This window comes from Copadichromis virginalis, linkage group LG4 (genome assembly GCF_057382275.1).
Source record: "Copadichromis virginalis isolate Kocher_CV1m ecotype Utaka linkage group LG4, C_Virginalis_male_GT1.1, whole genome shotgun sequence".
Taxonomy (NCBI): Eukaryota; Metazoa; Chordata; class Actinopteri; order Cichliformes; family Cichlidae; genus Copadichromis; species Copadichromis virginalis.
Window position 1 is genome coordinate 27,452,640 of NC_140621.1, and position 27,140 is coordinate 27,479,779.

The 27,140-nt window shown below is 40.3% G+C and overlaps 1 protein-coding gene across 3 annotated transcripts; it reads right to left on the bottom strand.

Moving 5' to 3' along the window:
• Nucleotides 1-7,393: 7,393 nt before the first annotated feature.
• ints1 (integrator complex subunit 1) lies at nucleotides 7,394-26,618 on the bottom strand. Of its 3 annotated transcripts, none has more exons than XM_085454646.1 (48): nucleotides 26,471-26,618; nucleotides 25,992-26,111; nucleotides 25,599-25,874; nucleotides 25,287-25,483; nucleotides 25,008-25,145; nucleotides 24,765-24,924; nucleotides 24,575-24,680; nucleotides 24,207-24,393; nucleotides 23,881-24,026; nucleotides 23,649-23,790; nucleotides 23,384-23,560; nucleotides 23,192-23,300; nucleotides 22,988-23,108; nucleotides 22,824-22,901; nucleotides 22,566-22,723; nucleotides 22,206-22,305; nucleotides 22,025-22,116; nucleotides 21,868-21,928; nucleotides 21,585-21,782; nucleotides 21,248-21,377; nucleotides 20,207-20,386; nucleotides 19,893-20,042; nucleotides 19,624-19,803; nucleotides 19,431-19,535; nucleotides 19,154-19,321; nucleotides 18,479-18,590; nucleotides 18,239-18,397; nucleotides 18,001-18,147; nucleotides 17,785-17,883; nucleotides 15,526-15,650; nucleotides 15,068-15,322; nucleotides 14,803-14,962; nucleotides 14,588-14,719; nucleotides 14,222-14,390; nucleotides 13,540-13,666; nucleotides 13,319-13,434; nucleotides 13,127-13,214; nucleotides 12,783-13,033; nucleotides 11,188-11,317; nucleotides 10,557-10,690; nucleotides 10,235-10,427; nucleotides 9,986-10,110; nucleotides 9,776-9,885; nucleotides 9,449-9,562; nucleotides 9,273-9,343; nucleotides 9,092-9,183; nucleotides 8,779-8,888; nucleotides 7,394-8,319 (listed from the first exon to the last, which is right to left on the bottom strand). In XM_085454646.1, the coding sequence occupies exons 2-48, from the start codon at nucleotides 26,044-26,046 to the stop codon at nucleotides 8,204-8,206; spliced, it is 6,549 nt and encodes a 2,182-aa protein (XP_085310772.1). In that variant the 5' UTR covers nucleotides 26,047-26,111; nucleotides 26,471-26,618; the 3' UTR covers nucleotides 7,394-8,203. The 3 variants fall into 3 exon arrangements, with proteins under 3 accessions (XP_085310772.1, XP_085310771.1, XP_085310770.1); XM_085454645.1 differs by having other exon boundaries at nucleotides 22,206-22,302; nucleotides 25,599-25,889; XM_085454644.1 differs by having other exon boundaries at nucleotides 25,599-25,889.
• Nucleotides 26,619-27,140: the final 522 nt, after the last annotated feature.

The window sequence follows — 27,140 nt, forward strand, 5'->3', positions numbered from 1 at the left end:
TCTTCTTCTTTTTTTTTGGCTGTTCCCTTTCAGGGCTCACCACGGTGGATCAGATGCCTCCATGCTGGTTTGAGTTTATTGTTCTTAGTAAATGAATGCTGTTATGTTTTTTTAACAACAGCAAGGATAGCTGTACATCATGCCACTCATCTTACACAGTAGCAGAAGTGCAGCACAAATTACTTTTACATGATAAAATAAACTATTTAAATATTCAAATAGATAAACAAAGTTAGTTAAAATGTCTAAAAAAAAACCCAATAAAAACATAAAGTATTTTTATTGTGTGCATTTTGCTTTATCCTATACATATTCTATACTCTATATCTTAGACATCTTCTTTTGCAAAATTTGGTCCCAGACAGTGTTTTTTTTGTTTGTTTGTTTACAACTAATTTACTAATTTACAATTTTGGCAGACTCCCATTATAAATCCTGAAAATCTAATGTAATAATCTCAGTTTCCTGTAGATGACTAAAGATCAAAAATAATAACTTGTCTCACCTGTGTTTGCTGTACTTTGTATTCTTCTGAGTTTTAAAAAAATGCTAGAAGAAGCCTATTAAGGTAATTTTTCAAACCTTTATTCTTGCACTCTACTGATGTTTCTTGCATTTATAGTTCACAATACTGCTTTGTTGTATAGCCCATCTTCCATTTGGCTTTCTGTTAGCAGACTGCAGGTTTCATCCACAGGTGGGTGGGATTTCCCTGCCTAAAATGACCATAGTAGGTATATCGACTCTCGCTGATATCATACAGAGCCAGTGTTTGAAAAAAATGGTACATAGGTACATTTTAGCATGTTATCTATATAGGTTAGTTAACATTTAAGATGATAAACTTGAAGGTTTACAACTTTTAAAAGCACATCATCAACAGCTGCATGAATTGGAATACATTTTATAACACTTCTTTAAATGAATGGTCTCCTGTGGATGTTTGAAATTCTAGCACACTTTAAATGGCAATCATAAGTACTCTAACTGCTAACTCACTGTGTTAGGGTTACTTGCTTAAGGAAGTAACCAAGCGTCCATAACAAAGGGTATCTACATGCAAGGGTAGGTTTCCCTCATAATAACAACACTGTCACTTGTTCACTAAACCAGAATCAAAAATGCCACTTTTCTCACATCTGATAAAATACAAGTTTTAAAGAGGAACCAAATTGTCAAATATATCTTTTAAAAAACATTGCATCAGAAGGATATGTCCTTGATAGCAAATCTTTAAAAAGGCAATTTTCTATTTTTGTGTATTTGTATTCTGTCACTTATCCCCTATAAAAACCCACGTTAGAAGCGAACTAGAGAGACATAAAATCTAAAAATGTTCTGTAGTTACAGCAAAATAGTTTTATCATATCATGTGTTTGGTAATGATAATCTTACTTCCACAGCTGTAAAGTATGTAGTCAGTAGTCAAGCCCTGATGGGATTCTTCCATCTCAGATCAAAGCTAACACATCAACACATTAACAGCCAAGGCACGAAGATTATTAACACTTTTTTTTTTTAAAGCAAGACAGCTGTAGCTTAGTGGTGATGGCTCTCTGATGAGATGATCTCCAGCACTGTCTGTGAGAATTAAACCCAGGTGTGTCAATTAATCCAAAGTTACACATCACCTAACAACATCTCTTTCTAACTGCTCGTCAGCTCAAACGGTGGTGAAAACACTCCGCTGTCAGTGTTGTCACCACAGAGCTGGCGGGCTGAGGTGGCTTTGATCAGCCTGGGATCTCTGCAAGAGGCAGCTGGTCAGAGCTAAGGTGAGTCACAGGATGGTCATTCCTATACGTGCTGTGAGGACTGCAAATCCATCACCTGTGTGGCCCTTTCATCTGCACCTGTTCAAACACTAAATTAGGAGGCAGGATTAGGGGTTGAGCAATTCGGATGTCTTTACAGCCTGAGTTGTACCTGAAAGCCAGTATTTAGGTGGAGTGTCTTGTCTTGAATTGCAGATAAAAATTGCTCGTTTTCCCTACATTATGATTCCATAACAAAAACCTAACAACAAGGAAATGTCAGCTAATAAAGCATTTTAGCATCTCTTTAGCAATCAAATCACCCCAACCCAAGAAAACAGCACTTCTAACTGCACTATTAATCAGTATGAATGATCTATCGTTTTAAGTGAGCCAACTCAACAATTAACAGGTCTTAGCACTACTTTCTACTCATGTGGAAGCGTATGCATGTAGGGATGGGAAAGGACAGACGGCGATTGAGAGAAATAATTTCTTGCGTTTGCAGGGAAAAGGAAAATAGATTAGAAGTGTCTGGTTTGAGCTGTGGCTAAATAAACACTGTGTGTGGCGGGACTGACGACTGAATAGCCATTCTGTTTGTCCCTGGCACACAGATAGTTACAGGGATTTCTGGATTGTCTGAAAGTAGACCCCTTTTCCCACCCTCAAACTACTTCTGTTTGTCTGTGCCGGGGTCCTTTAATGCCCATTGATCCAGATAATCAGGGACAAGATTGGTGAAAAACCAGCGGGGGAGGTTCTGACAGTAGTTGCTCAAAAAGCCTGATAGTGGATAATTGAAGGAGGCATTAAGACAACAATAGTAATGGCTAATGCCAGCCTGTATTGGAGTTCCAGCTTCTTGAATGACAACACTGGAGATCCACAGCTAAAGTGGCAATCATTGTATTATTAGCAGACCTTCAAGTGAAGGGACGGACTACACATTATCTGAGATTTTAGTAAGTCACCAGTGGGATGCTCTTCACGTGTCTTTAGCTTGAAATTGGCATGTTTGAGCTTGAAATTATTCATTGTGAAAGTAAAAAAAAAAAAAAAAGTAAAATCAGTTTTTCGGTCTCAAAGTGAAGTAAAGTGTTTTGTTTCTTCCACTTCAGTCACACTTGAATTTAAAACCAATCATCAACTCTATCTGAAATAAAGAAGCAGAAAAGTACTATTAGACAAAAATCATTATTCAGATTTGAAATTTGTTTACACCTGAAAGCCAGTGTGACTGTTATATAGCCATCTGGCAGCAGTGTATATAAATTATGAACACAACATGGATATACAGTCATGGTACAAACAAAGTCCACCGGCTGTCTCTTCAAAGTTTCACATATCAGGACATAATATAAAATTATGTAAACCTTACTAGGTCTTAAATTAGGTAAATACAATCCCAGACGAACAACGCTTGACATATTATGCCATGTCACTATTTAACAAAGTCAAAATACAGAAGCAGTGTGTGAAAACTACAGTACAACTCATGAGTCAACAGTTTACAAAAGCACTTCTGGCAGCAACAACGTTAAGTAATTATTTCGTGTATGACCGAATCGGTCTCTTGCATCATTGTCAACTCTCATTTACAGCGATGCTTGAGTTCATAAAGATACGTGGGCACTCACAGCTCTTTTAAGTTCCCACCAAAGCAGTTCAATCCACCCAATTTGGTACAAAAGTCATCTATTGGACAGACAGCCTCAAATTTCACTCTAGAATACTTTAGTATACAGAGGAGTTGTGTTCATGACCCCTCCACCACTGTGCTTGACAGCTGGATTGAGGTGTTTGTGCTGATTTGCTTAAAGTGCTTCTTTAAGATCATTGCTAATATACCACCCCCTTAGCATTGTGTTAACATACACCTAAATGTTCCATATCTGCAAAATCCTGCTTTTATAGAAGTGCTCACACTTGCTAATGGTCAATTAATCTCTTGCAATTGATTATCAGCACCTGGCTGCTACTTACCTTCCAATGGAACCAGTTTTCAGATACGTCTTCTGCAGTTTGACCTAATGTTTGCCAAATACATAATGACACATTGTAATAAGACTTGTTTTGTTGTTCACCTGGAGTTGTACTTATCTAATTTTAAGACCTGTTAAGAACTAGATAACCTTTCATTATGTCCTGATATGTAAACCCTTAGAACTGGCAGAAGGTGCATCTCCTTTTTACCATGACTTTATCACTTTCGGGTTGAGATGGCAAACATTTTATCAAACAGCTGCTTTTCAGTAGATCCAGTTAAAAATAAGCATAAGGGAAGTCTGAATTGAATATCCAGATTCCTGATAAATCTTTGTCTATAATTAATGCTCTTGAATTAGTCAGTTTTGGTCGCCTACAACTCCTCCAAGAAAATACTTAAAGTGTCTATAGCAAGCACATCAGGAAGTTGCAGAGTGAGTCTGTCTGCAATTTGTTTTTTCTTTAACTTTGTAACCTAAAACAGCTTCTGGCCGCAGCCAAAAACAACATTACAAGAGCTGCGTGACACAGGAGCTGATAATTATCTGTAGGTTCAGTTTTCAAGTATATAAATATTAGTGGGGGAAAATAATAATCTCAATACCTCCAAACAAACCTATGTATAAAATAACCTACTGAAGACATGATAACTCTATTTAAAGCTATTAACAAGACTTTTTTACTGATGAAACTTTTTATATCTTTAAATTTGTTGCACAAAAAAAACACTTTCACTAAGCTGAAATTTAAATTAAATCACTCAGGCTATTTACCCACTTTTTTCCTTGACAGACATGGCTGAAGTGGATTAACTGTCACGCTCTGCCCTCGTTGTCATAAGATACCATCTGCTCTAATAGAGATCGTGAACACTGTGCATTATTATTTTTTCTGATCCACTCCAGTGGCACTTTAGCTCATAAAACAAGAGTTCTGCCAAATGTCATGCGAAGATGGATGATTATTGTCAGCTCCACTGTCATGGGAATTTATCTATCTGGTGTAATTTGCAGGCTGGAACAGCAATGAGCACAGATTCAATATTTAATGAAAGTATAAGTGAAGCTTAAGGGTTGTCACTTATGCCTCTGCTGTTAATGACGTGTCACATTATCATACTTATCTGATTGGGTCAATTTTAACTGCAATTACTAGCCTCATTTCTTTTTAATTCATTAAAAATGTTGGATCATTTCAGTTGTCCACCTCTGCAAACACATTGGGAATGTATTGTAATGTATTCTCTAGCTTCTATATATTTTAGTGTCAACTGTCAGCACAAACTTAAGTCTAAAATCTATTAATGGGAGCTTGGATTTGTATAATTCAATCAACACACCTAAAACATTTTAGTTTAGAGGGGAGAAAAAGTATGATGACTGAGGAAGCCCCCATGGTTGGTGCCTCACTCTCGCTGGTAACAGTATCCCACAGCGAACTGGTTGATTGTTTTAGTCCTGGATCACTGGCCATGGGATAAACCTGAGAGCCCAGCCTGCTTTTCATGTCAAAACCTTCAAGGGAAAGCGGCCACAATCCAAAAGCAATCACACTTGAGACATCAAAGTGCCAGGGAGAAGAGAGGCGAGAGACGGTCCACATTTTTTCCATGCAAGCCAAGTGCAACTCAAGCGTGGAGTAAAAGGAGATGATCTAAGACGAGGGTGCCATTGAGAGGAAGACGGAGAGCAGACAGATGTGCATGGGCAGGTAGTGGCACATCAGGGCCCCTCCTGCAGCTGAGAGAAAGACCAAAAGGCCTCCAGTGGTCGGCATTCCTGCTTGCCGCTCATTTACTGTCCACTTTGACATGGACGGGGAAAATCGGTGATTTTTCCAACACTTGCATGGTTGGTGCTGGAAGAAATATTAAGACGGTGTATTCAAATTAAAGTGATCTTACATTGAGCAAACCAATTATAGCATTCAAATTGTATAGTACCAAACAATTACAGCAAAATGTTCTGTAAAAATGAAAACTCCAAGCACTCGTTATGCACAAGTGACTGCTGTTAAAAAAAGAAAAGTGTACCGCAGGTTGAGATGGAGCTGAAATGTTTTAACCACAACTTAAACCGTTTGGTAGATTAGTCCACCCCCACCCCCACCAAGGTCACGGCCTTAACACAAGAGTGTGTGTTTTGGGGGCTGGAGACCATATGAGAAGCCTCGGTGTTGGAGCTGCAAATAACCAGGGAGAAATCTGAAATGTGATAAGGAGCACCAACAAGTTGACGTTCACGGCATTAAATAAGAATAACATTTACTTTTATTCTGAACTCTTTACCCTTAAATCAGCAGTTAAAGTCGGTGCCAAAATACATTTAGTGCATAATTACTTTCTGCAGTAGATTTGGTTTTTTGAAAGGATTCTTTATTTTACCATGAAGCAAAATGTTAACTGTGATCACGCAAACATTTAGCTCTCTGCAGCTGCCTTTGAGTGGATCTGGATTGGTATGATGAATAAAGACAGAGGTTGTTAACTTGTCAGTGGTCCATCAGGCTATTCAGCAATAGGCTTGGCCCCCCGCTCTCCCTCCCACCACTTCCTCGTTCGCTGTCACTCATCTCTGTTCCGCCTCACTGCTGTCCAGCCAATGGGATGCTGGCGCCGGACCAAGAGCCCAAGCTGCTTGGACTTGTGTAGTCTGTTGACTGATAACCATAAACAGAATTTTTGGCGAGTTACAGGACACCTTACAGGTGCAATTAACATATCACACAGCAAGTATGGTGCACGATATATATTTTCAAAACGTTTAAAATTTGAATTATGAACATCATTGTCACAAGTCACCCTGTGACAGTCCCCCAATATGTTTTTATAGCACTTTGTCCAACAGTTTTGTTATTGTTGGTTTTTTTTTATAAGAAAAAACACATTATTTTGATCTGAAGAAAACCTGCTTCCAGCTGCCAGGCCCATATATCTCAATGGGTGACTGAACATTTCTGAATGACAGATTCCACTGACCCACCAGTGTGGGCATGTCTTACCATCACTGATGATCCTCAACCGTGCTGCGACTGCATCTCCACGTCCTCCTATGTAACAAAACACCAGGAGCACTCTACGTTGTAAAACGGCCTACCCACATCACATCTTCAAAGAAGCCTTTGGTCTGTGTGATTGAACAATTACCACCATGGTTAATTTACCATAAATGTGGACGTCCACTTTGCTAGTTTACCGGCATGCCTGCACATTGTTTAACTTATCCCTTTGACTCCATCAAGAGGTTTCCAGATGAAGTCACTGGCACTGGGCAAAACAACTCACACTTTCATGGCAAAATGGTTTCCATCACAGCATGTGCATCACGCCTTTAATTTGTCTGTTACACCCCAGTGAAGAGCAAGCGTACATGTGACAGCTGTTTCCAGTTTTATCAGGATCCAAGAAATATTGGAATGAAATGAATCCTTACAGCATGAATTTTTCCTCAGTTCAATCTTTTTTTTGAGGTGCTAAAATATTATTTTGAAAGCTAATAATGGGTTCTTGTGAAATTTCTGTTGCTACATTTTGAACTTTAAACTGCTTTCCATATTAAGTTCCATCAAAGTGTCTCCACTGAGCTTCCAAACTACTGAAATATTACACTCCTCACATCCTGTCAGGTTGAGTTGAATGAAAAATAAAAAAGTGGCATTTTCCAAAAGTTATTTTATTAAGTTCACAATAAGGTTGCTTCCAAATGGTGCGCAGGTTTGAAAGGAATTCACAGCACTGTTTAAACAGTTACACTTTTTCGTTTCTTAGTTTTAATGATTCACAAGCTCTTCGAACATTTTAATAACTAGTTAATAAATGAAAGCTCTTCTTGAAACCAACTAATACAGTCAAGAAAATAAGTTAAACTCTTAATTTCAAATTCTGGAAATTCAAAAATTCAAAGAAGGACTTCATTTTCAAAACTATTAAAAGTGTGAAGCCAAAAAACCCCTTTTTTTTTTTTTCATGAAGCGTTGAAATAGTGCATCTGTAAATAATTTAATAACTTCAGAAATGCAAAAGTTTCTCTCCAAATTACACCCCAAATTATGAAATATGAATTCCTATATTATATTTATTTTTCATTATCTTCTGTTGAGAATTTCTTCAACGTTATCCGCTCTGCTGTCTCCAACTAATATTCCTATATAATAATATGACCTTTTGATGTTCCATTTAACTTTATTGTTGAAGTAATCGAACCAAGTTAAATAATCCATATCTATTCAAATGTAGCACAGTAATACCTGTTCCATTATTACAATTACGCTGATTTTACCATTTTAATTATATTATTTTCATTTTATTCAATGGGATTTTTTATGCATTTCTTGAAGTTAATAAATTATCCTGAAATTACTGAACTGAACTTAAGGGATTGAAAAAACATAATATCAAGGTGTGGAACGCAAAGAATGACTGACAGCATTTTTAGTCAGACGTGGAGTCAAACACTTTATCGTTAGGTTGTTGCTTCCATGTGAAGGACTTTCATGGACTCTGAGATCATTGAACTGGTGTCGATTTGTCCGTAGATACCCACCAAAAACGCCTTGTAGAGCAAGATGTCTGCATGTTCTGGAGAGGGAGGGGGGAAAAGAGAACACGGCATCATTCAGCTACAAATGTGCGACAAAGACCCAAACTCTTCCACGGCATGCATTTTTAATTTCTCTTTGATATTTGGGCATATTGGGGCCCGATGAATGTAAAAACAAAGAATTACCTGATTTTTTTTTTTTTTTACCTTATTTTTGTTTTTATAAAAAATAAGAGCCACATATGAGGATATTCGTTTAAAATTTTGATAGAACAGTAGCAGTATGATGTCCTCGTAAATGGTTATCAGGCCCTTGTGGAGTAAAATTGAGTATTTTGGTCTAAATAACCCAAAATGCGATGTCCACATATGTGGACGCCAAGTCCTAGGAGGTTAAATCACTTAAAATATTTAAAAATACACAATTTACAAAATGTTTAATATGTGGTTCGTTTGACCAGAATACCAGCGCAGGACTCACAGAAGTGTCTTCTTACCTTGACAGAGAAGCACATATTCCGGAAGATTCCTTAAAGCAGTCTGCACCACGTCAAAGTTGCCACTACCCATGCAATACATGAAAGTTGGCAGGAAGTCTGTTGCCAGGCTACAACACAAGAAACACACACTCTTATGTAAGCAATCAGAAATTATATAAATATATGAACTAAAGAACAATGACAGATAGAGATCAACATATTTTTTCATGACTATTGGCCTTTTTCCTCCTCTCAGTTATTGCCACACATTTTCTTTTGCTATCAGCATGTTTTCCTTTGAGTGGTTTGTCCTGAAATGCTTTGAACCTACCATGGATTATTCTGAATGCAGCGTAGGGCGAGACTGAAGGCCATGTTCCGACACAACTCCTCAGGCGAAGTCATGAGCCTCTGCAGATCATTCTACCAACAGAAACACAAGGTGGTGATTGACGTGTTTCACACTGAGACACTGCACTTGACCTTTTTTGTGTCCATTTTCTGTGACTCACAATGAAGTACTGTATGATCTCTGGGCTCCTCCTTGACTTCTCATCCACCTCTGTCAACACCTCCAACACATCTATAGCAGTTAAGGGGGAGAGAAAAAAATGAGTGTATTACTCACTATAGGTATTAAAACACTACATTACTCAGTATGTTGTAGGACATAGAGGAGAGAAGTTACCCTCGACTGCCTCTCCCTTTGACATCTTTTTCAAGTACATTGTCATGTCTGCAGCGCTCAGTAAAAATGAGGCCGATATGTTGACTAAGGGCAGAGAACCTGCAGCCAAGTCGTCTGGTAAAGAGAAAAAAAATGAGATTAAAGAATTCACGCTTTTGTGGAAACCACAGTTTGCATAGAGAAATTACAAAAGATGCTCTCAAAGTGTATCACTGAAAACGTAGCAATGTATTCAGATATACAGTATGCCAGCAGGCACAAGGTGATCACTTGTAGCTTTAGTGTAATTACACATGAGGATCAAATGTGGACAACAGCAACTCTTACCATCTCTCTCTTCTGTAGATACCTCTGCAGAAGAGCTTTTTACAGGCAAAGTGAGTCCAGCTAGGAGAGATTTCAGCTGGACCAAATCTGGATTTTCTGCACACAAACTCCTGAAACGAGAACAGAAAAATTTGCCAAGTCTTTCTGCAGACTTTTTTTTAAGGTGTTTACCCATCAGGAATGCTTTCTAAAGTTACTGCTGCCACTTACTGTAAGATGTCAGAGTGCTTCTGTAGATAAGGAATGGCTGCTGCTCCGTCGTGTGTAATGTACTTCTGTGTAAACTGAAGAAACTTGTTAATGAAGACCAACGGCGAACGTGTCCTCTGGAAATTCTACAAGGCAAGAGAGAGGCACAAACATAAAAAAGACACTATTAAAATCTTATTTGTAGCTCCTTTTGGTAGGATCCCGATACTAAATCCCCTAAAGAAGATTTGGAAACGTGGAGCTACCCACCTGAAGGACCTTCATAAAAGACAGAAGGCAGTCTTGAAGCGCCCTCTGGTGATCACTGTGGAAAACAAGTGGCTGCAGAAGCTCCAGAATAGCGAGTACATTGCTGAAGAATGTCATGTGGTTTTGCTGGCGAAACTCCTGCATGTTTAGGTGCATGCGACCGTGTAGGAGGCCTGCAATCATGGGCAGGTGTCTGGAAGGTCAAAAGAAACAAAAGCGCATCAGTAATCAGCTTAAACACAACACACACATCTATAGTGGTGGATAATTTACAAGCTCATGCAACAAAAAACGGCATCATAGTTTAGTCTTTCTTTTTCACCTGAGTAACAGTACAGGGTGCGATACAGCCAACTTCCTGCAAGCGAGGTTGGCATCAGACACGCGGCTCTCGGCAGACTTTGAGTCTCCTATATCAGCAAGCAGTGTGACCAGGCGATGCACCAGGACATCAAGCTGAGAAACATAACATTTGGCAGTAAGTGGTATGTAGTAGTGAAATTGTGATTTTAAGAATTCAGAAAACATTATTTATTAGGTAGACAGAGACAAAATATTTTACAAAAACACAATTCAGCATTATGAGAACTTTTAGTGGGGACATCAGAGACGGTTTAACCATTAAGCAAAGCTGCAAGTTACGATGTGTGACCCGTTTCTAATACACAACATCATGATATTGCTATAACTAATTGTAGCACTGAATAAAGGGAAATAAGAATAATTACATTTAAAGACACAATCAAATCACTCAATTACTTGTATTTAGTAAGAACTATACCATTCAGTCTACAGTAACATCTTGTTGCAAAGCTGGATCATTATTGGATCCTGGCATGTTGATGTTGTTTATACTTATAGTCCACCTTTACGTCGTTGGATACAAAAAAATACACGAGGAGCCTACACAAGATTAGGCAAGAAGTTCTATAACAGAGGGAAGACATCTTTACCTTGCAGCTGCTGCCATCTGCTGCCCCGCCGCTGCTGAACGTGCTTTCAGGCAGGGCAACGTGCTGGATGACCTCAGGGAAGTGCAGATAGATCTGTAGCAGCAGGTTCTGGCACCTCTTACTCATTGCACTGAAAGCCAAAATAAACAAAACACTAAGTATGCTATATGTTATGGTTCCACCATGAAAAGTTTCTTTGGGAGGCGGGGGGAAGACACCATTAATGCATTATTGGCTTAGAACAGTTCAGTTGTCCATCCTAAAGCTCCAAACTTAGCGAGAAAATAATCAAGAGTTTAATCCCTCATGTTATGGAGTTGTGTCACTTGGACCTTTTTATTTGACAGTAAATGGACGCTTACTTTTTGTGCAGTCACAGAACACTTGTCACAGCTTTTCTGCTCAAGCGAGCAAGAGTCCCACTGACTTTATAATGTAACTTTTATCAAATTCACCCAAACTAATCTTTTTGCAAGTGATTATACACCGAGCTGACGTGACACCAGTTTAAGGAACACGATATAGTAGTTCCCTATTATTTATGTCTGTAGGCAACAACAATTAACATATATTAACACAAGCTATTGACATGAATAGCTTGATGCAATTCAGAGGTATTCACCTTCGAGTCAATGCAGTTTTATAAAATCCTCTTACTTGCTAAGGCTCTTGTCAGGCTCAAATGATGCACTTCTACTAAATGAGCAGTTTATTACAGCTATGCATTAAGCAAATCAGAGTGACCTTGACCAAGAGTAAAACATCGGCTCACTGTTCAATAGTTTCTGTGTAATTGGAATAAACACCAGCTTATCTGTCAGCAAGCTCTCGCAAGAAGAATGCTTAACATACAATCAAGTATTTACTCGACACAAGGCCGAAACCCTCTACTTTCAACATGTTTTTATCCCGCCATATTTTCACTAGCAACCATTTCACCAAACAGCTTAACTGCACTTAAATTACTGTAATTCTGAAGCTAATTTTCCTTGACCTTGGCCAAAGTTTCCTCATTAAAGTGGTTTAATAACCAGAGACATATTCATGAAAGGAGGGTTTGCCTCCACAAAGAGTTGCACCCTGATCTCTGACAGCTAAGTCAGTGCAGGAATTCACAACACAGGCAAGTTTAGAGCTTCAGCCTTAATCCTCTTGCCTTCATTATAATACACTGAGCTTTTAAAGAGATCACAGTACAGACGACTTCTGCTGGTTTTAATTTCACACCAATAGACCTAATTATCAAGTTTTCCCTGGTCCACAGCATTGTGGCTGACAGAGGAAGTCTGAAAAGTTCATCTGCACTGAGAAGGAAAATCTGGTGCGATTTACCCCAAGTTTATCAGCACAGCATAAGAAGGAAAAAATGACTTTCAGTATTGGGGCCAATTAGTGTGATCAATACAATGTGTCACAATAAGATTAATTGACTACTATGGTAAAATATCCACAACTAAATGCAATAAACATATGTGTTACCAACTAAGAATGGATAAAGAAAAAATCAATCTGAAAAAAAAAACCCCAAAAAGATGAAGAAACAGAGGAGGCGTTGCCGATAAATACAGCAAATTTTTAAATAATATAAACCTTACCTGTCCTCCCATTTTTTTGAGCAGTTGATGAGGTACTCTGATACTTTCTTGATGTCTTCTAAATTTCCATTACAGTACGAGTGAAGGAGGGGCAGTCTGGATTGGATGAGGGAGCAGGGGGCCTGGTCCACACTGTTTTTGTCATCCTGGAGTGTGTCGTGGCTGTTAAGCTCTGATTCTGACAATATCAGGTCCATCAGGCTAATGAGCTCCTCTGAACTGAGCCGGAGAACAAACTTTTCGGTTTTCTTCTAAAAAGACCAAAAGGAGAGCACCAGTCACCAACATCAGCAGAAAAGAAATAAGAAAAAAAAGGTGGTAACTATGAAAGCTTTTGATCCTACTTGAGGGATCTTCTGGTCACGTCCTTGCCAGATACGAGGAATGTGGCTGCACGCCCACAAGAAATCCAGAGCAGAGGATGGGTCCAGTCTAATAAAAGCAGCAAAGTGAAATTTTGAATTCTCTACACATAGGATAATCCTCAATAAAACCTCAAGACTGTGGCAGACAAAGGTTGTGATAAAACTACATACTTGTAGTCTCTGCGCTTGCTGAGAAGAGCACTGATACACTGCAGCAGAGTGGACCAGTTTGACTGATGTGTAAGCAAGGCCAAAAGATAAGGTCTGTAAGCTGGGGTCCCTCGTGCCTGAAACAGATAAACAGTAAGAAAGGATGCATCGCTAATGCCAAGCAAACACCTTCTCTGGTGTGATAAGCCAAGAACACTATCTGCACACAAGCCTTATCTTACCTTGTTGAGGGCAAACAGCAGCTTCTGTTGAAGGTCTGGACACACTGAAGTAACCTCAGGGTCAAGACGCTCCAGCCAATCAACCAGAAGCCCAGAGCTAAGTCCTGACTTTGTCACCTCTGAGCCACTGCCAAAGATCAAACCAAAGGATTAGTTTATACAAATGTAACTCAGCATCTGTTAACTACTAACAGGAGAGCTAAGGCACATCAATAATAATATTTAGTGTTAACAAAGTTGTACTGGTCAATTAGAAACAACAAACCAATTTTGAAGTTGTTACATGGAACCTGTCTTTGTCACCTTTAATTATCATTTTAGCCTCAATAATGACAACAAAGCTTTTAGAGCTACATCCCTTTTCTGACAATTTACAGAGAGCATCCAATAGTGCTATTACTCCCTCTACTTGTACTCCTATCAGAAAATATATAACACAGTAAGCAACTTCTCAGTGGCAGAACTGATTACAGATGTCTTTGATGTCCATAGCACGTGCATCTGAAAAGCCACCACAAAGCTGAAAAGCTAATTCAACGTTAAAATCCAAATAAAGTATAAGGCCACAGGCAGCAGGCGCTGTTCTGTTATTTGTCCCAGGTAGGCATGTTTGCCATCTAGTCCTGTCAAATATAAATGTTTCTTGCATGACTTGTGAGGGAAATAGAATTGTAGCGCTCACTTATTAGAATCCACTTCCTTTTTCACAGCTCGCTCCTCGCTTTCCTGAAGGAGCAAAGAAATCACCATAGCAACAGAGCCCGCTGTCCCATTCTGTGTACCAACAGTCATCAGCAGAGACAGTAGCTCCTCCAAATATGGCGACTTCACCTCCATCAGCCCTTGTAGCACTGAAAAATATTAATAAGTAGTGTATTTATCATAGGCTTTGGACCACCTTTATATTGTTTAAACACAATAAATGGGAGTATGGGAGTGATAGTTCCTAATTCAAGCTGCTGTTTCTATCTATCTATCTATCTATCTATCTATCTATCTATCTATCTATCTATCTCTCTCCTAAACAATCCAGTGACTTCATTATTACCTTTGCCAACAAGTTCAGGTTCTGCATTACATTTCTCTCCAGTTTTCAGCATTGCTATGATGGCTCTCAGTGGAACTTCAGTATCTCTGCGATATGCCAACGCCTCAGCCAGGTGAAGGAAACCTGTACGTACTGCAAAGCAGAGAAACACATTACTCGCAGTTTATAGAAAATGAATAAAGCAGCATCTGCAAAGAAATTACTGGCATACTCACCATCACTGAGCCTGTGCTTGTGAGAGTTCTGTCCAGCAAAAGATCTGAGCAGAGTCTTTAGTGGTCCTGCCTCTACAGTTGGGTTGTCTAACCAGATTAACATCTCAACAATGACTTTGAGAAACAGTGATGAGAAAGCAATGTCCTGGGAAACGAGACGCTGCAAAGAACATGCAGAAAGCAAAAGATGGGAATACTGTATTTAGAAGCTTTATAAAAATACATAGAAATATGAACTGACTCTGCTTGTGTATGTGTGTTCCACCTGATAGAGATGAAGCTGGCGCATAAGAGGGCAGGACAGAGAGTGACTCCGATGCATTGATATTACTATTGGCCCTGCATGAGCAGAAGCGAGCAAGGCTGCAATGGCCTGCAGGAGTCGAAATGCCAAACCACCCTGCTGAATCTGGCCCTGCTTAGCTCGCATTAACTCTTTAGCTAAGGCCTGTTGGAGGGCCAGGGAGACCTGACTGGGAGGAGGGCCATGCCAGCGGGGGTCCACTTTCAAGGGGAAAATCTATAAAGATTAAGAGAAAAAACAAAGTAGGAGAAGTTACCCAACATCAGTCTCAAAAGAAATAAACTACTTTTTATTTGGATTTAAAACTCAAATAAATAATAAAATTCAGCCCAAAGGAAATTGTAACTTGTCTACTAAGTGAGCTAATAGTTTAAATAATGCCAGAAAGAGTGGAGAAATAAATGGCCAGTACATCCTACCTGAAGCAACATGCCAGTGAGATCATCGTCAGGCCCGACTACAGGAAGCTGAGTGGCTGCTCTCATCTTCACAGAGCTGTGAGGAGTTTCCACTGTAACTTTGGCCTTACTTGTTTCAGATGAATCTGCCGGGAACAGTGCAATAAGAACATTAAATAATGTTGAAAATGCAATAAATTCTGAGGTGTAACTTTGCAATCTACTTCAAATTAAAGCCCAGGGCCGTGTACTGTTAGAAATCAAAGCATAATATGTGGATAAACATTTAATCTATCCAGTGATTTTAATGTTTACTTAAATGTTTTCAGTGTTGGGGAGTAACGGAATACATGTACCGCCGTTACGTATTTAGAATACAAAATATGAGTAACTGTATTCCGTTACAGTTACCGTTTAAAAAGGTGGTATTCAGAATACAGTTACTTTGTTGAAATAAATGGATTACACTGGGGTACTTTCCTGTTTCATTTTGTCGCGGGTCAGGACTGTTTGGGTTTTGTTTGACAGCTACGTTCTGTTGTTCCAGGCGGCAGCGTTACGGTTGCCATGGTTACAGGGCGACGCTCTCTCTCTCTGCGACTGTGTGTTTCCTGGGTGAGAGAGCGCCTTTTCGTTGTTGTTGTGCTAAGCTAACAGGCAGAATGCTACAAGCATAGCTCTAAAGAATGTAGCATCATGTTCAGTGTAGTCCGTGCTGCTGGGAGAATGGACTGCCATATACGTTATGTGTCTGTGAGCGCTAGGAGGGAGAAAAAGGGGAGTGGAAAGGTACGAGCTGTCATCGAGCAAAAACGGGAGCTGGAAGCATGTAAATATAATAATAACCACTGCAGCCAAGAAGAGTGCCTGACGAGCCCAGTTGTAAGTAAGCTATTAAGACTCGACTGTACACCGTGTTCGTGTTTTCCTCCGAAACAATAAGTTCCGTTGGAGCAGCCTTTCAACGCCTCTCTCTGTCTGTCGCAAGAAAAGTTGACCCACACAACAAAGTAGAGCTATTTTTCGGCTACCAGCTGACAGGGACCCCGCCGTATTATGCTGGGCTTACACTGTGCGATTTTTTCAGTCGCGCGATTCAGCTCCTGCTCAAACTGTACGATTGACTCGCAGGGGTTAGAAGTTCATAGGTCACGATGCAGGGTCTCACACTATACAGCCCGATGCTCTGATGCGACCTGAGTGCTCACACTGTGCGTCCATAAAAATGAAGGTTATAACAGAAATTCTGTCGCTCGCTCTCCCTCTCCGTCTTTCACTCACACAGACACACCACCACCATCAACTTTGCTAAATTGCTAATGAAAAACATTGGTCAGGCAGCTGTGATTGAGCAGCAGTGTCGATCCAACTATTTTCACGGTTGTTGTGGTCGTGATAATTTTGTGAGGCCACATCGAAAGGGCTCGGATGGTTCTACAGGTTGTGCCTCCATCGCTTGTGTCCAGATCACACGCTGCACTGCCGTGCTACGCCGTCTTTTTCGCTGACATTTGTGTTTGCGCGTGCGCAGTGTGGCAAACTGCGGTGACACCCTCACGACCAAGCGATTGATGATCGGGAGCTGGTCGTGAGGTGTCAATCGCTTCTCGTTACCCCACGTATACTACACGATGCACGACGCACGATGAAGGCCAAAATCGGGCCGATCGCCAAAACGATCGCACGACTCAAAAATCGTCTCAAAATGGGCCAAAAATCGCACAGTGTGAGCCCAGCATTAGTCAGAGGTCCCTTTACTACAGTTCGGAGTCGCGGACCTTCAGTAATAGTAATAAATCACACAGCAATAGTACATTCACGTTGTTGTAAAAAGCATGATAATATTGTAGCGGGTCAGGGCTGTTCGGGGTTCTGCTTGTACAGTTATGTTTTGTGTATGTTGCCATGGTGACGGGTGACGCCCTCTCGCTGCGACGGTGTGTCCTTTCGGGGTCAGAGGGCGCCCTATGTGTGTTGTGGATGCCGCGCTGAGCAGTTAGCTAGTGGCAGTGTGTTCTTCTGCAAATGTAATAAACGGCTGTGCTCCCTGGCTAGCTCACGGGAAGCAAGACCAAACGATACCTCCGTCTCCTCCTTGTCTGAACTCGCCACAATATATTAAGTAATCCAAAGTATTCAGAATACGTTACTGTCATTGAGTAACGTAACGGAATAGGTTACAGAATACATTTTGGGGCATGTATTCTGTATTCTGTAATGGAATACATTTTAAAAGTAACCTTCCCAACACTGAATGTTTTACAGGATAAAGACACTGACCTCTGTGTGGAGGAAGAGAGGAACTGAGTAAAGAATGGAAAGTATGCCCCCCAGTGGCCCCTCGCTCATGCTGCACTTCAACCAAATGGGCCATGTAGTCTGTGACAGAGGATATACACAGTAAGATCAATGTTAAACAATTTTAAAAAATCCCCCAAAAAGTAAAAAAACAAAAACAAAAAAACAGGTAGAACACAGAAGAAAAGAAAATCTTACGCTTGTCCATGATGTTTTGCTCTAAAGCCTGTGGATCATGGGACACAGCCTGATCCAAGTACTGCAAAAGTTTACTCATACTGGAGACTGGAATCCCAAAAGATTGAACAAAAAGCAGCAGCTGCTGAGCCTCGAGGTCTTGTAAAGCTGATAAAAGGGTACACACACATTCATTAAAAAGTAAAAAATGAATTATTTGATGAAAAACAAAGATTTTTATCCACATGACAAGTTGTACCTGCATCGACCAGTCGTGAGACCTCAGAACGAATCATCCTCAATTTCAACCAATCGGGAAGCAGCAGGGCTTCCTCTGAGGTGTCAACCAGGAAGGCAGTGGGTAGAGGTTTCTTGTCAGGAAACCAAATGTCCAAAAGCATGTGGAAATCACTCTCTCCTGTAATGATACACAGTGCTAAACTTGTTCTTACAGCCCTTTAGCAGTGCTGACAATGTACTTTAAAGCAAACAGGGCTACCTTTGGGTGGTCCCAGAGTTAGCAAGATAACAATAGCATGGACTACAAGAATGTGCATTGTAGCAGTCTCCCCTGTAGTCCAGCGTAGAAACACCTGGTCTTGAGATTCTGACTGTAAAACACAAAATAAAGCATGAAGTTACAAAATAAATGCATCTTTCCCTGGTGTATGTCCCCAGTTTAAGAACAGAAATTACTCTTCGATTTAGAATGACTCTCAGGTGGAAGTTCAATATTTTCTGTACTTGGCTATTCAGTACTAGAATTTTTTTTTCTTTAACTCAAAACTGTTCAATGAAAACAGAAAAATTATTAGTTTACAAGGCCTAAAATCTTAACATTTATTTAAAAGAGGAGCTATTTTAAAAATTTCTGTTAACTTTCTTATCACTTAACTAGACTAGCTTTGCTAGGTTTAAAATAACCCTTATTTATCTTAAACGCAGCATTGGGCAGTTTTATCTCCCTTTAAGACCACCCTCCCTTAAAGAAGGAGGGTGGAGTCTAAAGCCTGAGCTTTTGGATCACAGGGATTACTTTTAGACAATTATTTGAAATCTTTAATAGAGAATCCAACATTGTAACAGTAGTTATATGACTAAAAATGAGGAAAAGTTTAAATTGCTGTGGGCTAGTGAGAAGATCAAGAGAGCAGCATTCATCGCCAGTGCTCACCCAGCTGTAAAGATCCTCGCCCTCCTTGGTCTTCCTCATCCTCTTAATATACGTAGAGAAGATGGAGAGGAAAGCATAGAGCACAGCATCAGACTCAGGTCTGCTGGAGTGTTTGGAAAAGAGGTTGTTCATGATGGTTGAACGCTCGACGATGAGCCGGGCAATGTCCTGCAGAGAGCAAAAGGGAGACCAGACCCATGTCAGCGCTGCTCATTGACAAAAAGAACGGTTTAAAATAAAGTGACATGTGGAAACTCAAGCAACTCGCTGTGATTACCAAAGCCAGGTCATTATGAGAAGCCTGCTCCTCCACTGGTGCATGCTGGGATAGATAGATGAGATAGGCACTGATCGTCTGTGGATCTGTCTCCATGTGAATGGCCTTTAGAAAGTTAACAGACATCAAAACTCTTATTAATCTTCATTAAAGTTTTACACTTATTTCCAGTCCACTGTTGAGAAAAACTGACCTGCTGCAGGGCAGTGGATGTCATGCCCCTGACACTGTCAAACAAAGGGAGCTTGGGGAGGTCCTGTAGCAGCCACTGGTAACCTGGCAAGAGCTCAGCATCTGCAGAGTCTTCTTCCATGGGCTGGTCTCGCTCCTCCCCATCTTTCAGGCCTCCTTCAGTCAGCACCAAAGACAAACCCTGCACACAAATATGCAATGTATATTTTAAATAATGATTTACGTACAACACAACACCATGAAACATTTTTCATCCTTTCAGGACGGTACCTTCATGGCTAAGACTCTTGATGCCACTTGAGAAGAGCTGAGACGGCGCAGGAAGTAATCCAGTACTTCACATGTTGTCTGCTCATCAGCCTTGGGACCTAACAAAAGATCCTGGAGGCGCCCAAGTAATTGCCTCTGCTTTTGTTGTCTCTGACAGGAATAAAGATTAGAAATCATAGGATTAGTCATTAAGTCTTATTTTGTACCCAGATGCAAATTTCTATTATCAAGCACATGTATACATTTTGTATGGAGGGTATGAATTTGGGATGAAGCCGTGTAATTAAGAAATAATGTTAAACTAATTAAAATACTTGTCTCTTCTTGGCTTTCTGCTCTTTGCTTTCTCCTTCTTCATCATCGTCTATGAGCAAGCTGTCATCTGCAGCATCGTGAAGAAGGAATTCACACAGGCATTGCACTGGGAGCACATCCAAGGATCCCTCACTGGACTGGACCAAATCAGCCAACCATGGCATGGACTGAGAAGAAGCCTGTAAGGGATTGAAAATATACATTTTAACACTGACATTACAACAGCAACACAATTTATATTTTCTTCCAAGTCAGTCCCATTCAACCAATCAGTCTGGATGTGAGAGGTAGGGTACACCCAGAACAGTTTGCAGGGGTTACACAAAGAGAGAGACAACCACTCACACTAACAACTTAGAAACACCAAGTAAAGTACAAGTACATGCACTTCTGGGGAGAATCCACACAGGTACAGGGATAAATATGTAAACTCTACTCAGAAAGGCCAAAGACAGCAAGAGGATTTGAACCCAGAAGCAATGGTACTAACAACAACTCAACCATGCTAAAGCTTACAGCACTCATGTGGTTTCCCATTCAAATACAAACCAGGTCAAACCCTGCTTAGCTCTTGAGATCAGATGAGAATCGGGCACACTCAGGGTGGTACAGCCTAAGCCCCAAGCCAAGCTAATATAGCTAATATGCACATCATATGTTTGTTGAGGCATAATCTAATCTTTTATATCTAATATAATTATAATCTAATATTACATGTTCTTGGAAACATTAGATAAGTACTGAAGTCAATATAATACAACAATGACCAGGTCATTTTGGACATTTTAAAACGATATGTTCCATGTAATGCCTTGAATTTGGTCATTGTTTGGCAATTACTGAAGATGAGTTTGAAAAAAATTTCAGTCGCAACAGACAAAACTCACTGATTAATAACATAAACTACTGCTCTTTTTCAGTACTGTGGCTGAACTGTCGGGACTACAACAAAAAAACTGAAAAGGGGGAAAAAAACGGGTTATTTTATGGAGATGGGGGGGGGATGCAGAGTTTGGGAGAGTTATTGAAATGGTCATTACCTGTCTCTGGATGATGTTGAGAAGAAAGTCGGGGTTGCGACTGCGGCAAAGGAGGTGACCGAGACGCAGAGACTGGTTGAGACTTTTAACCTGCTCCTGGACCTGAGGGGGAGGTCTACGAGGAGGTCCCCTAAACACAAACACCAGCTATGATTCTGACCAGCAAATAAAAGCTAAGATTATTTGTTATGACTTCATTCACATTGTGATGCAAAGATATTAAGCTTATATAATTTTTTTCAGTAAAATAGGGGATTTCAAATGTCCTAATATATGAGCAAAAATGTTTCATTCTAGTATGGGTGTCCACTCTCAAATAACTGTCTTGGTATCTTACTGTGGGTCCAGACTGGTAAGCTGAGACAAGAGCAAGCTGTTGCTCTCCGTGATGGTCTGTTTGGTTGAAGCTGCAGCCAAGTGGCTCTCAAAGGCTAAAATCTCTTGTTTCTCTCTCTGGGAGATCTGTAACTCTCTGTTGATCATCTCTGTTTTTGTGTCCTCATCCGCAATGGTACAAGGAGGGTATGTATAGTTACTATAAAACCACAGAGACAAAAGTGTTAGCCAATCAGAATTATTACATTTAAATAATTTAACTGTTACTGATAACCTTTACTTACTTTGTCATAACCATCTCCATAAGCATTTTTAGGGTGGGATATCCATCCCAGGCAGCCAAACCTAAAAGAAAAAAAAGATATCAGACACCATATCTGTCAACAGATACCTATAACAATTTATCTTATATGAAGATGTATGTAAATATGACTGCTGTACCTATCTTCTGAGGGTTAAATGCAGCCACAACAAGCAACAATAGCCATGCCTTCCAATAGAGTGTGGATATTGCCAAATTTGGTGGTTGGTACCTTAAACAAGAGTAGTCATTTGTTACTTAAGTCTGTAAACAGTATGACCTATATGTGTTCTTAAAAGCCATTAAGGATAAGTGACATACCCAGCAGGCAGTTGAATGTTCTCTGGGTGGTGGTATGTACACAGATTCAGAACAGCATCAATGAGCTGGATCCTCTCCACTCTCAGGACCTCGAGATCTGCTTAACAAGAAACAGGCAGACAACTCAGCAGCACGCATCGTGCCAAGAAAACTATAACAATGAAAATAGTCTTTCCTTTGTTCCTAACATTACTTAGCAGACGTAAAAAACATAAAAGTTGCCCCTTGAAATATTTATGGCAGCTCATTAAAGAGAGGCACAAGTGTTTAACAAATCTACAAACATTCGACTAGAGTTTATCATAAATAACTTTAACAGCAGTCATAAACATTTACAACCAAAATGGATCTTCCACAAACCATCTGACTGAACTCCGGCAGCTCTCTTAACCAGGTGATCAGCAAGCTCCATTGCGTCTGCCGGGCCCAGAGGCAAATCACGTGACAGCCCGATCACCAGAATACGCATCAGAGTGTCCTCCAAAAGAGGAACTTCAGAACAAAGGCGAAGGAAGAAACTGAGGAATGAAAAGAAAAGGTCCATAAAGTTACAGAAGCTAAAAAAAATTAAGAAATAACAAAAAGCAAATTATGTGCAACTATTTCAGGGTTGCTCACTTTCTGTCGCTCTCCGGAGGCCAGTTGTCCCACTTGTAATATGTCTCAGGCTGCTCTGTGAAAAGCACTTTGTGAAGGCTGCAGACATGAAGCAGATAAATGATTTATAAAGCAGCAAAAATATTTCCACGTGGACAATCGACACATCTGCTACGGATACTGACCAGTGAACGTAGTCTTTTGCACCAAGTTTGCTGATGGTAGGAACAACAGTGTGAAGCCACCACACAGCATCTCTCTGGATGGCAGCAATCTGATTCTGAAAGGACCTCAGGACCTCAAGATCTGAAACAAACCAGACACATGTTTAACCCAAGCCAAGTCGAGCTACTTTAAATACAGCAGAAGGACAAATAGACAGAACGCACTCTTCTTCTCTCCTTTGTCCCATGCAATGCCTGCTTCCTTGACCTGAGCGGTGATGCCCAACATCATAGAAACAGTGAGTAAATCTGTCACCTGGATGACAAATCGCTCCTATGGGAGAAATAACCAAGTTTAAATGCATGAACAAAACAGCTTCAACAAAGTAGGCCTGCTGAATTTTCATATCCACTGACTTTAAACTCCATGTCAACATAGCTGGCCTCTTTTCTCTCCTGCATCAAACCAAAGCAAAAGGACTGAAAGTTGATCTCATGCTTAGTCTGTTTGATGATTTCTCTGAGCAAAGCTCTTGAGGCACGAAGGTAATCATCTTTATTGGTTAACAGGTCCTGGAACACCATTGCCAAGAACTGCCGAGACAAAGATAAAATTAAATGCAGAGTTTATTAAAAAATAATTTCATTTCTGTTGAAATTTTTCCAAACGATCTAGTTTTACCTTTGGAGCTTGCTCTGGGCTGTGCTGCAGCACTGTATGGAGGACTTGCATGTTGTTGGGATTCCGGGCATTGGACAGCTCATTAAAGATGACGAGCTTCACCATAGTTCCCAGGTTGTCTCTGTGTGCATTTAGTAGCTCCCTGCAAAGATATACCCAAAGCTCCGGTTAGTGCGAATTACTGACTGTGATGACAAAATAGATGTGTGACAATAAGAACAACTTTACAGACCTGACACACAGCATGTAATGATTAAGAAGAACTTTGGGTTTGAGTCGGATCTTGATCAGGTTGGAGATAACCTCCATGTCATCTGCTCCGTGGGTGTTGCAGTTCATGCACAAAGACATCAGGAGGTCCTGAGCTGGGCGAGTCAACTGCAACCACAGAAAAACGTAAGCTAATGCTTAGTCGCCTACTTTTAATGTATTGCAATAGCTGTATCTTTAGAGGCCACATTTCACCTTTTATTTACACAAATCCTGCAACATATTATTAGTACAACTATATAACACTATGGATTTATTTAACACAGCTGTCAGTATCAAGGGTTTCACCTTTGGGTTCTGGAGCCACATCTCCAGCCTTTGCACCGCCATGAGTCTTGCCTCTTTGTAGCCACATGTGGCTGTGAGCAGACGCAACAGATTTCGGGACACATTGTCCATCGGCTGCCTGCGGTTCAACTGATCCCTGAGGACATCAAGCACATAGTCCTCCACACTCTCTGCAAGTTCGTCATACCTACAGGTTTCCAGTGAATAAGAACAATAAACACAAAATGATCAAGGAGCTCAGTGCATTGTTTCAATCATTTTTCATTGTTCAATTGTGAAAATTTAACCGCGTTACCTATATATGCTGTAAATCTGAACACACAGACTGTACGCTATGGCCGTCACATTTATGTTGGTAGCTTTCATACCTTGGCATAACCTGCCCTTCATCCTCAGGGCTGAGTTTCTCCTCAGCTATCAGCAACTCAGTCTGGCTGTCATCCTCATCTGGGGTTGATGGATGAGGGCTGCTACCTAAAGATCAAAAGCAGCATGACCAATCAGCACTTGTTTCTGACATCAGTAGTCCTGACTTACAGAAACCTGAATGTACTATACCTGCACTCAGATCTCCAGCAGAGCGGCCCGTATCAGCCTGGAGCAGCATACTCTTTGGGGGCATTTTTGTTCCAAAAGCAGTCTGAATGTTGTCAACAAAATTCTTACAGTGAGAGCTGTCCACCCAGATTCTTTCACCCAGAGAGTCCTCAATGTAAACCTGAAAGTATATGTCAGAAGGACAAATTATAAGAAGAGCTCATGCATGACAGAAATGTGTTTGAATTTTGTGGGTGTTCTCACTTTGACAAATATCTCTGGCCAGTTCTCATCCTCCTCGTATGCTGCCATCAGCAGATTGCATGCCAGAACAGAGACCAGGCTGTTGCCTTTTGCTTTAAAGTTGATAGAAGCATCCCTACGCAGGAGGCTGCACAAGGCCTAGTGACACAAGTGTAACACATGGAAAGTAACAAAGATTTTGTCAAATCAGTGAGGTTCACTTGGCGAAATATTGCAATGCTGATATACATTATTCATCTGTGTATATGTACTGAAGAATAACTGTGTTAAAATAATTACCTCAATAATTCCCTCAGTTGCAAAAACATTGGGCTTGATTTTGGCCAGAAACATGAGGCTAAGGTAGAGTGTGATGTCGGGCTTGGCTCTGTTCATCTTGAGCTGTTTCACTGCTCCACACAGCAATCCCTCAATGCGATCGTCATTTCCTTCTGATTCAGCAGCTTCAATCTCGTCCAACAGCACTGCTGGAGAAACTGCCACAGAGAAACATATTTTTTTACTTTCCTTGTCAGTTGTCACCTGAAGATTTTCTGACATTCCTATCTCAAATTTTACAACACTTCAGAAATGCACAGGCTTCAAAGTTACCTTCAATAGGTACTACTGATGGCTCCTTTATTGAGGGCGATATAGCCCTCTTGTCCACTGCAGCAACATCAGCGAGACGTCCAAGGGCACTGACAGGAGGGGTGGTGGATAGTTTGGGCCGCTTAGTTAGGTTGGCTAGCCCTGATGAGGATGGCAGAGTGGAGGAAGTCTCTCTCTTGCGGTCAGCAGGTAAATTTGTAGAGGTTGCCTTCAGGAGGACAGCAGGGGCTTTTGGCTCTCCTCCCTGGCTCTTAGAGCCCAGAGCAATAAAATCTCCTGTAGGGGGATGGCCTGCAAAAATGCAGATGTTACAATTTTAGTTTCTCGTGCCTAGGTGCTATTCAACATGGAACACACAGCTAAGATTGGATTTGGTTGCACAAGTAGTCCGACCTGATGGTTTCGCTGCACTGGGGCGCCTAAGAGTTGTAGGCTTTGGACGATTCATATTTACTGGTAGGCACAATTACAATCAAAGTAGAGCGGGAGACATGTATGTGTCATATGTGTAGCCTGTGTAAAACAAAACAATAAATAAACATGAGGTTAGTAACAACAGAAAAGTTAAAAACCAGTAATAAATAGCAGTTTAAATCGCTCTAAATCTCTACAGCTAGTAAATCAAAGCATAAGAAGACTAGCAAGAAGGATGCGTTCAATGCCGCTTAGCACTATAAAGGTTATTAATTACATGTTTACAACACACAAGACAAAAAATGCTAGGCTAACAACGAAAACTATGGCTAGTATGACTACTAGCACGACGTTAAACGTTAACACTGACAACTAACAGGCGTTAGGTTTCATTTAATTTAAATCAACCGTAATTCGTTTAATTAATATGCTCAATAAAAGTCATACTGATATGATACCTGGACGATATACTTCACACAAAAAAGTCATTCACCGCCTCAAAGCTATCAGACAGACAGAGCCGTGGTGGCTTCTTTTTCTCGACTGAAATTACTCGATAATACCAACAAGTAACAAGTAACAAGCGCCACCAAGCGCCAGGGAGGATCATGTACATCTACTTTGAGCGTCACCTCCGTATACGAACTTGCTCTCTTCTCTCAACTTTTTATTATTAAGGCATTTCCAATCAGTTCAAAGTAAAATAGTTCGTCGTATCCTTAAATGTCTATGCAGCAAACATTTGTGTGTAATTACTTTTACAGATTAAAATGGTTAACTCTTCCAATCATGGTGGTATTTTTATCTTTAACCCTCATCTGTAATATTTACGACAGAACTGCGCCATCACAGTTTTATGATTTTATTCCCCAGCTTCAGTACCAGTAGACGTGGTTTACAATATGTAAAAAAAGTTAAAAATCTAATAATAAAAACTATATATGTTTAGCCAGTTTTATTTGCGGGGAAAAACTTATCATTTAATCACATCTGCCTTGGTAGACATGACAAATCTTCTCCTATAACTTTGTTTAAAACTTTGTAACAAGTTTTTTTTAACCGGAAGTCGTATTATGTCATTGTTCCTGTAAGCTGACGAGCCAGCGGTGATCGTCAGAGGGCGTCCTT